The sequence below is a fragment of the Pezoporus occidentalis genome, unplaced genomic scaffold (genome assembly GCF_034315485.1).
Source record: "Pezoporus occidentalis ecotype Australia unplaced genomic scaffold, CSIRO_AGI_Poc_V1 ctg184, whole genome shotgun sequence".
NCBI lineage: Eukaryota > Metazoa > Chordata > Aves > Psittaciformes > Psittacidae > Pezoporus > Pezoporus occidentalis.
In genome coordinates this window covers 1,102,618-1,112,493 of record NW_026913683.1, presented here as the reverse complement: position 1 = coordinate 1,112,493, position 9,876 = coordinate 1,102,618, and the positions used below count along the sequence as shown (strand labels likewise).

General features: G+C 43.6%; 1 protein-coding gene across 2 annotated transcripts in view; it reads right to left on the bottom strand.

The window, feature by feature from the left end:
• Positions 1 to 2,045: 2,045 nt before the first annotated feature.
• CHN1 (chimerin 1) overlaps positions 2,046 to 9,876 on the bottom strand; it is a 102,948-nt gene continuing 95,117 nt past the window's right edge. For both annotated transcript variants that reach the window (XM_062615866.1, XM_062615867.1), the window contains 5 exons: positions 8,335 to 8,508; positions 7,569 to 7,646; positions 6,267 to 6,404; positions 5,159 to 5,264; positions 2,046 to 2,973 (listed from right to left, as the gene is read on the bottom strand). In XM_062615866.1, the coding sequence (XP_062471850.1) occupies positions 2,802 to 2,973; positions 5,159 to 5,264; positions 6,267 to 6,404; positions 7,569 to 7,646; positions 8,335 to 8,508 (668 nt within the window). In that variant the 3' untranslated portion in view covers positions 2,046 to 2,801. The remainder of the gene's footprint in view (positions 2,974 to 5,158; positions 5,265 to 6,266; positions 6,405 to 7,568; positions 7,647 to 8,334; positions 8,509 to 9,876) is intronic.

The following is a 9,876-nucleotide window of genomic DNA, read 5'->3' as shown; positions in this document are numbered from 1 at the left end:
GCTCTTCTTACAGTGGTGGGTCCTCATTTTAGGTTTCTCCTTTCCTGCAGCAGCTTCCATGATTACAGTTGCTTGTTAAACTCTGCTGGCAAAAAGGCATCTCCAGCAGGAGACCGGCACTTGGTAGTATCTATCAAATCCTGTTTGCGCTGCGTGCATTGGAGAGATTGACTATCCCCAGGGCAAATCTAGGCTTCCTGTTGTGGGTGTTTTTTCTCTGACTGATCCAGCCTTGCACCTCTCAGCAGCCATCACTACTTCTAAATCCAGTTTAAGGCACCTGTAAAGCAAGGTGAGCAGACAGTGTGAGCAGCACCCATCTGCTGCTGCACCAAAGCGGAGGTGCTGGGTATTTCACACAAGAAGAAAATGTAATTATCCTAATTACCCCTGTTTACTACAAGCTTCCTGTTATACACTTTAAAGGTGGGACTTCAACTGCCTAATTCAGGCTTGCTTTCACAGCAATGGGGAACAGCAGATGCCTTTTGCTCAGGTAAGTAGAGGGCTCCTCTGGCTCACTGGGGCTGCTGAAGGACACGAGGTGCCACCACCACAGCCAGGGCTGCTGAAGGACACGGGGTGCCACCACCACAGCCAGGGCTGCTGAGGCAGAGCCCTGCCCTTCCTTGGCCATGGTCCATATCAGCTGCCGCTGGGTGCACTGAGAACAGGATGCTTTTGCCGCAGCTGGTTGTGATGGCATTAGGCGCTGGGGACAAGCACATAACAAGTAATGCAAACACTGCAGAGCAACAAGTGGGTCAAACACGTGTGTGCAAGATCTTACCAGCACTATTTAGAAATCTTCTGGTCGCAGACCTGGTGACAGGAGTGCTGCCATGCCAATGAGCCCGGAGCTGATTGCAGTGACAGGACACTGCGAAGGGCCAGCCAGAGCCCCTGTAACGTGCCCTGGAGGGAAGGCAGGAGTGATGGACAGTCTTAGGACTGGGATACACAGGGCCATTAGGCAGCACAGGAGTGAGGAAATGCATTGCATGCTATCAAGGCAGCGAGGGCAAACACAGTATGTTTAGGAGTTGGCTCAGAACAAGGCAGCAGTGAACATATGTGGCTGCTGGAGAGTGCAGAGCAGATGTGACTGGGAAGCGTATGCTCCTGGGCTGGGAAGCGGGGAGACAAGGTTGTGGTCAGAGACATAATCTTCCAGCTGTGTCAGTTCACTGGGATAAATAAAGCAATAATGTGCACTAATTAATAGAGGACTTAAGCAGCAAGTCACTTTTAGTGTCACAGGAGATCAAAAACCACCAAAACCCACCCCTCCTCAAAACTTTAGATTCTCTCAAAGCCTCACCCTGTTGTACCTCTCCAGCAGCCTCCCAGCCTAGCGCAGTGCTCCCCACATGCTTACCAACATGCATCCCAGCTTCACCTCTTCCTTCCCGGGATCTTTCACGCCACACTTCCAGGAGAGCTATAGGAAAGCTGCCTTCTCCCCTCCTGGCCAGGCATGTAAGAAACAGGGTGGGGGTGCAGGGAGGCACCTTATGGCTAACAGGAAGCGAGCACAGCTGGTTGTGATTGGGGATTATTCCTCCTCCTCTGGGCGGTGTTTGCAGGGCAGGCAAAAGTGCTTGCACTGGAGTTGGACACTTCAAGCACAAAGCAAGTGTTCTGTGATATATTCGCATTACAGACTCACCTGCTCTGGGCAGCTACAACTGTGTAATGGTAAACAGCAATTCCAGTTCATATATGTAATTATAACAAAATGCATGTAAAATATGAAGTAGTATATGGCTTGATGGTACTTTTTTGGTTTAAGAGTTCTTAAGTATTCTCGAGAGGCATCTTGGACAGTGAAGAAGGAAATTGTCAAACTAAAGAGGCATCTGTGGATGCTTAGCAAAATGTCAGGCTCCAAAGTATTTAGATCAGAATGGTCTTGCCAGAACCAGTAACACTCTAACTCACTTCTTCTAAATCGGGGGTTGTTCAGGGTTAAAGTGCCAACGTAAGTAATGAAACAAACTGTATTTCTGAAACATGTTTGTTAAGTAAAGATAAATAGCTTAATGTTAGAGTTCTAAAAGCAAAATTTAATAAATTAATATATGCATGCCAGATAAAAATACAAAATTACAATTGAAATAGCAATAATAATAAAGGAACACTGTTCAGCATTGCAGATTTCACTGCAACCACCATAAACATCATGGAGAATTACTTAAAGTAACATTTAAAGTACACATTTTGTTTCTGTTAAAAACAAATTACTATCTGATGAAAAAACTGAAAGAAACCCAAGAAGAAATCAGCCCCTGAAGTGGCAGAGAATGATACGAAAAGTCAATAAACTGCCAGAGGCTCCATTTCACGTAAGTCAGCCTTCTTTTTAGTATCAGAAACCAATTACATAGAACATAAAAGCAAATTCACAACAGGTTTACACGGAGAAACATGCTGAATTACAATCACAAACTATCCAGAACAAAGATGCTGCACCAGCTCAGTTGTTTTCTTCATGGAATGAGTCTCACCAGAACAGGGAGAACAGGGAGCAAATCATGCAATAGCTTTAGGCTTTTTGTTTTTTATTTTAACATGATAAACACCCAGGATTACTAGTACTGGAAAGTATGTGTTAACCTTTTTCAACATCGGCTGAATGGCACTACAGAAACGACAAAGAGTTCCTTCATTTTTATCCTGAATACATCGAAAGCTCTAGCAAATATGGAATTCAGCGACAAGAGCCATTAAGTTACTTTAAAATATTCCTTCATCCATAGAACACTGTTGCTTCCTTTTTTATTACAAAACCCCCAAAATATTCAAAATAAAATGTCTTCATTTTTTATAAGCATCTCCACCACAAGTCTCTGATAACGGATGTCATTCAATGCAGCCATCGCATCCAGCTCTGGTGCTCTCATAAGAGTTGGTCCAAAAACTATGCCCAGATTCTCTGCACTCATCAGATTTTCCTTTTCATGGAGCGTTACTCTGTAAAAAAAGAACAGTATTTTTCACATTCCTTCTGTGCCAAACTGTGCCCGCATATGGTTGAAAAGCAGGGAAACTGGACAGAAATGTTTGCCATTTCCAAAGCCTGTGAGAGGGTGCTGTTTCCCCTAGGACACAAATGGAAAGATCAGGTGAAAACACTCAGAGGTTAACGAGTGCAAAGAGGAGGAGGAGGAGAGGAGGAGGTGTGGAGGCCATGTCCTGCTGCTCCACAGGAACCTGACCTGTTCAAAGCTGTGGGCTGAGGTCCTGCTGTGGGGCAGGTTTGTGGGGCAACTCCTGAAACGTGATTTGAGAGAAGAATTGTACCTACAAGACAGGCCTCCTCTGCCTGGGCTACCGCAGAAACATGCCTGCTCAGCAAATGCCAGAAGGGTCACTGCTGCACACGATGATCTCTGGGGTCATGGGATGGCATTTCCTCATGTGGGCTCAGAGGAGGCTTGTGCTCTCCCATGCTGCTGTGCCTTATCATGGAGAAGGCAGGGTCCCACACAGGGGAGACAGGAGGAGGACAGACTGACTGAGGTGTCCTAACACTGAGCGCCCCTATCACTCTGCCCACCACAACGGGTGCAGGAGACACAAACACGACTCGAAGCCTAAGCCTCTGCCTTGGTTTATCCTGGTGAATTGCCTCGTTCAACAATACAAATTTATATTATTCAAATGTTTTAATATGCACTACAGTTTAAAGAATCCACCAGGATTCTCAAAAACAGCTAAGAACCCAGGGACAGCAACTGGAAGAGTCTAGCTAAGTTACTCCTCACCACTGTGGCATCTTGCATTGCACGAACAAATCCCTTGGTATACAAAAGGGATTCAAGATTTTCTTCTTTTTTTTTATCCCCATTCTGCCTTAATTTTTATTTTAAACAAAGTTGGACTGATGTTTCCAAGGCGCTGTCTTCAGTCTGTAACTATTGCAGATAAATGAGCTGCATCTGATTACCTGCATTCGGCAGCAAGACAACAGCCTGTTGAGCACCACAGCTCTTTTTAGCAAATGTATTAAAAGGAAGTTTAAAACCAAGTGCATTTTGTCACCCTTCTACTTTATCATTCACCTATACCAGGAATACAGTGTGCAAAAGCAGCTTTCTAACTAGAGCACTCTTTAAGAGGGTACGGAAAAATTAACTTCACGCTTCACAAGCTGTAAGGTGAGCTTTTTTGTTCCTGTGTCTCTCATCTCTGTGTCTGTTTTAAAACATCCATTAGAAATGTCATCGAAATAAATGGGCAAATCAGGCAGAAACCTTGTAGCTGAATTTTGCCTGGGGCACTTAGCAGAGTCAACATATTCTTACTAGTAGAACTATAAAAGGAAAAAAAAGCAGAAGAGAACTCAAAGTATTTTTCTAAGGAACGGGAATGATTCTTATATATCAACAATAAGCTCACATTCGTCAAGAAACTAAAATGGATACCCTAACATGCCCATTGTGTTTTTTTTTCCCCTGCTTTCCTGAAAGAAATAGAACCTGTGCTCTTGCACTGGATATTTATGCACTGGTCTGAAGCAGTTTCTTAGCCCACTGATCAACTTCAGTCATGTCTTGGGGAGCTGGAGAAACCTTAGACAGAATTTATGTTCCCACGGTTTTGAGAAGGTGGTAGGTGGAACAAGGGGATCCATACTGGTGAGGAACATCTGCCAGACCTCACCAGACTTGTGTCTGGGGGGCAAATTAACACTGTGCCTAATCAGGGTCAGCTCAAGCCTAGTGTATGCTGTCTTTTTGAGGTGTCAGGGATGATCAGGGTAGATGAGACTTAGCAGAAAAAGACACCAGTCTATAGCCATCAAGCTGTATTAGTTCCCTGCCCAGGGAGTGACTTATTATTCCCAGAGGTACAAATGGCTTTTTAACCATAAATATTCACTGTAACCTTGAACACAGAGCAAATCCGGTAGGCAGATGACTTCTGTGTTTCAAAACTGCGTGTTTTTTTACTTATTCCCTTTAATTGCTTTGGAAGTACTGTCAGTGGGATAAACCCCCATGCTTGGGTATTCACTGTGGTGCAGACTATCATTCCCCAACGCAGTTCAACTTCAGGATTCAGTGGGCCTTGCCCACACTTTTCTGGAGGTCCTAGAATTGACTTAAGCTAAAAATGTGTTCAGCTTAGGGTTCCTTGCAGCCAGCCTGCCTACCTCTTCAGATGTGCCATGAGATACCGTAATGTTTCACAGTGTGCAGGAGGCAGCAGCTTCAGCGCCTCATGGAGAATTTCCAGCTGTTCATCCGGATCGGTGGTTTCTGTAACACAGATGTTCAATGGTCACCACGGGTACAGCTAGAATTCACACACAGAAAGACAACAAAGGTGGCCTGCAGAGAAGATAGGGTCTCACAGCTCTGCTGGGTTACTGACTTTCAGAACATAACCAAATGTCATAGTGGAGGATTTGCCTGTCCAAAAAGGTGCCCAGAGCTCCATCAGGATGTGACTGGTTTTGGACAAAGAAAACTCCCCAAAGCAGACTGCACTCCACTGAAAGAGTCCCTGCAGCCTACAAAAAAAATCCCCCTGACAATCCCTGCTGACTGGACTAGTTCTGCACAAATAATCCACAGGTGCAACCCTGGGACAGCAGAAGGAAGTCTGCCATCAGCATCTTTGGCTGTGTCCATATTACTTGGAAAATGCCTCCTCCAGAGGAGCGGTGAGGCCAGCATCCGGCCCTTGTTTTCTACCCACAGCTACCTCACACCTTTACAGGTGTGGCTGGTGTGACTGATACACTGCAGAGATGTTTCGGGCAGCCAGGATGCTTGGGAGAGGTGTTCCAGCTGGGCTTATTGCTGTGCTCGCAGACTCTCTGAAGGTGGCCTTAAGAATGAGTGCTTATCAGTTTATGAAAACACTCAAAAACGGACACCTCTACAAACACAGACTTATCTTACTTCTAAACACTTTGATAAATCACCTTCTCTCTGGCAACATAAACCCAACAGACTTTAAATGTCACTGTCAAGTACCAGGGATTCATGAAAGACAAACAAAGCGATATAATCCAGAATGTGTGATGAAAAGGAAGCATTCCTGGTGACAAAGGCAAGGAAAAATGTAACCATGATCATGTAGCACCACTTGGTCATGTCGTAATGTGCAGTGCATCTTCACTCCTGCAATCCTTACTAAATAGGGCATCGTGTAAGAGCTGATGGGACAGCTATGAAATGAAAAGGCAAGTACAAAAAGCACAAAAAGGAGAAGAAAAGAGAATGAAAACCAGGAGGAAAATGCGTTATACTTACTTGCAGACTCTATAAACTTTGGGTAGGCATCATACGTGATGAGTGGAATTGGCAAATCCCTGAAGTACAGTTTAAGTGCACCAGTGATAATATTGATATCTTCATACATATTCACAGAAATATCAGCTTTTTCCCCATCTGTGTGGAGAAGGCACTGACGTTAAAGCCTTGGAAATGGAACCAGATGTAAAATAGCATTCAAAAGAAAAATAATAACTTGGTTAAGCAAACATTATTAAAAAGGACACAATTCCAGATTTTGGCTTTTATAAGCAAAACAGTTACTGGGCTGTGAAATTCATCTTTTCAGGATGAAAACCTCCAGGATTTTATAAAGAAACTTACCCTTTCTTCATTCCAAATGACTGCAAAAAATGCAGATTATTTTTTAAAAGAAAACCTGCCTGCCTGATCTAGCAGTTTCTATCTTGTATTAATGTGTGGAAGTTTAGCTCTTTCAGAACACATTGTGTTGCCAAACAGCACATTTTGTCAGTACTGAATGAGAAACCAGGGGAGTCTGGGAAAAAATGTAAAAGAAAGAAAACCAACTTAGTTGTTCCACAGCCTCCTCATATTATAGGAAAAACATGTGTTCGCCATTCAGCTACAGCATACTACCTACTCCTGACCACAGTGGACACAGATGCAGAACTTGGCTTCTCCAGCACATCCCCACCCTGCTAACACTGCAGAGGAGGCAGATGTTGTCTGAATAGGTCCAGTCCTCCGGAGAAACAGGACAGAGAGCTTCCAGCATGGATTTTGGCTTTGTCTTCTACTGGGACAGGGGGACTGCAGCTGGAAAGCCTTTAGTTTTCCCACTGTCGTTTCTCAGAGAGAAGAGTTTATTCCCACTGACCTTCTTTTAGACTGCAGTAATTCAAATTTTGTTTGCACTATTGTAGTCATCTTATTATTTTGGAGCTTTCATCCAGAAAGATGGATTTAAATTGCAGAGCCCTCTTCAGGCACTTTACCACTTGCCTTCTATCCCTCCCCCATGCCCTTGAGCGCAGCTTTACTTGCAAACTAGGGCAGTAGTTCAGAAAGCTTTGTCCTTTCCTATGCACATCATTATTGAAGCACAGATACTGATGGAAGGAGAAAAGTAGATTTTGGTAATAAAGGCCAGAAGCAAATATGCTTTACTGATGGGGAGACTCCCCTTCTGCTAGCACAGCCACCAGACTCCTTCAGACCAGCGATGCAATGGAGCACGAGACAGACAGAGGCTGTGCAGAAAAAATGGCTATGTTTAATACATCAGCACAAAGTTTCTGCATGCGGGAAAGACTGTACCTCTGTCAAATGCCATTTTGACATCTTCGATAAGATCGCTAAATCCTGAGACTCTGTACAGTCCTTCGGAATTAAGACCTGCAATGAACATTTTAACAAGATTAAAATTAGACTTAATTCTCCATTTCTCTTCAGTTCTTCCTTTGCCAGGTTCTTCATTTAAGGCAGAAAAAGCAGACATGTTTTAAAAGCCTTATCAGAATGAAATCTTGCCCTGGCCTTTTAACCCTGACTCTTGCATCAGCTGCCTTGTTGTATCAGCACTAAATTATGTTTACACAAATGATTTCAGAGCTGAAGAAACATGCTAAACCAATTACAACCGATTCAAAAATGACTGAGATTAGCATACTTGATGTTCAGTCATTATTTCTGAATGAAACCAAAAAACTCTCATCCTAGAAAAGGATACTCCATGTGGGCTAGGGGATCTGCTAAGAGGGAGCACATCAATACTAACTGCCTTTGCTTTAGCACATTCACTTAGTTTTTTTTAATAAAAGTGTTACTGGAAAGATAGGTGCCAATATATAACTATAAAGCAGTAATTGTCCATTAAGCAATTTCTATCAGCATCTATAAAAATTATAAATGGGTATGAACCATGAAATAATGCAAAGTATAATATTAGCTGTGCAGGGTAATTGGCAGTCATAAAACGTCTTGTGCAAATCTGTTTTGAGCAATTCAGCAGACACCCAGATGACCCAGATCAATCTAAACGGATCATCAGCAAAGCAACCTAAGTCCATTAACTATGCCTTACCTCTAGATTCAATTTCCCTAATGCACATATCCACTACCATTGGTCTCTTAGTGAAGTGTGCTTTTACTAGCGTTGTGAGGTCACAGCTGTACACTTTCTTGACATGCTTCAGATCTGGCTTGCAGTCATTTGGGACCATCTTGGAACACTGCTTGTGCACATTTAAACCACAATCTGAGAGAAAAATAAAAAGACAATGAGACTGGTGTTCAGTGAAAATGTATCCCGAGGTTGGTACTATGGAGTACATATGGCTCCAGCAGGCTCTGACCGACCTGATCTCACAACTACTACTTCTGTTGAGACCCTTTAACCATCAAGCGTGTGAGGTAGGGACCAACCTCAAGACAGATCTTCTATCCAAGACACTTCCTCTGTCCCTAAAACATCTAACAAAAGTGACAAACTCTTCAGATGGGTTTTCAAATCAGGATCCCCACCACTATTACACACGCTGCTGTCATGATGTAAACTTGCTTCCCAAATTGCTGAGGATTTCCTAACACTTACAGCTTTAACGTAGTCCTGGACTGTGGCACTTACGACACCTCCTGGGGAGATGGAGGGAGGGAATGGGTCTCGGAAGGCTACAATCCCTCTGCAGAACGTGCTGAACCCCTTCGGGAACCCTTATGTTCTTGCCGGATATGGCAGCACATGCATAGCATTGCTATTGACAAGGTCCCTTCCGCAGCTCAGAGGGGACTTGAATAATAGACACAGGGGTCTCCCAGCTGGTTGGTGGTTTCTTGCTACGGAGCAGTTTACAAAGGGCTCTGCTAAATCACAGCAGCTGCAATTCTGATGCCGTTTCACAGGGTGTGTCTGAAACAAAGTGTTGGCAGCTCCAAACCAGTTCTATTTACTTTAAAAATTACTCAGGGAAAATTTGTTGTAGTTTTTAAAAGCATAAACAAACAACTCCACAGCTTTATTGTAAACATACCAAGAAGGGGTTTTAGTTTAAGTGAAACTTAATTGAAATCAGGTTATTGAAAAATGCTTGTTCTGCCTAAAAAACCACTCAAGGCATAACGCTCAGGGTTTGGCATGGAAAACGTGTGTAAGGAGGCCTCTGTAAGGAGCAGCCTCCTGCACTGCTCCCAGTTTCTACTGCCATTTCTCCTGGTTTGCAATGCAAACTCACATGTGCCTGGGAAATAGCAAGCAGTGAGAAAGGCAGCACTTTGCAGTCAGGGCATTTACCACACTTTGACATGCACTCAGTATACACTGAGACTTCAGTTCTGCAGGCATTTCTGTTCCTTGCTGCATTGCCACTTGCAGTCCCCTGGATTTCTGCAGAATTAAGGGCTGTAGGAGATTGAAGGATCAATGCCTTGATGAAAACCTGTACTCTCCTCTCCCCTTGCAGTACTGAATCTGTACAGATTCCCTTCATATTTTGTTCTTGTTGATTCTGCCAATACTTGTATTTTCATTAATGCTCCACAGATTATTTGACTTTGTTCTTTCCAAAACAGTAAACCCCAAAATTCACCACTAAATTGAATTTCCACTAAGTCAGCTGCAGTCTGCTGC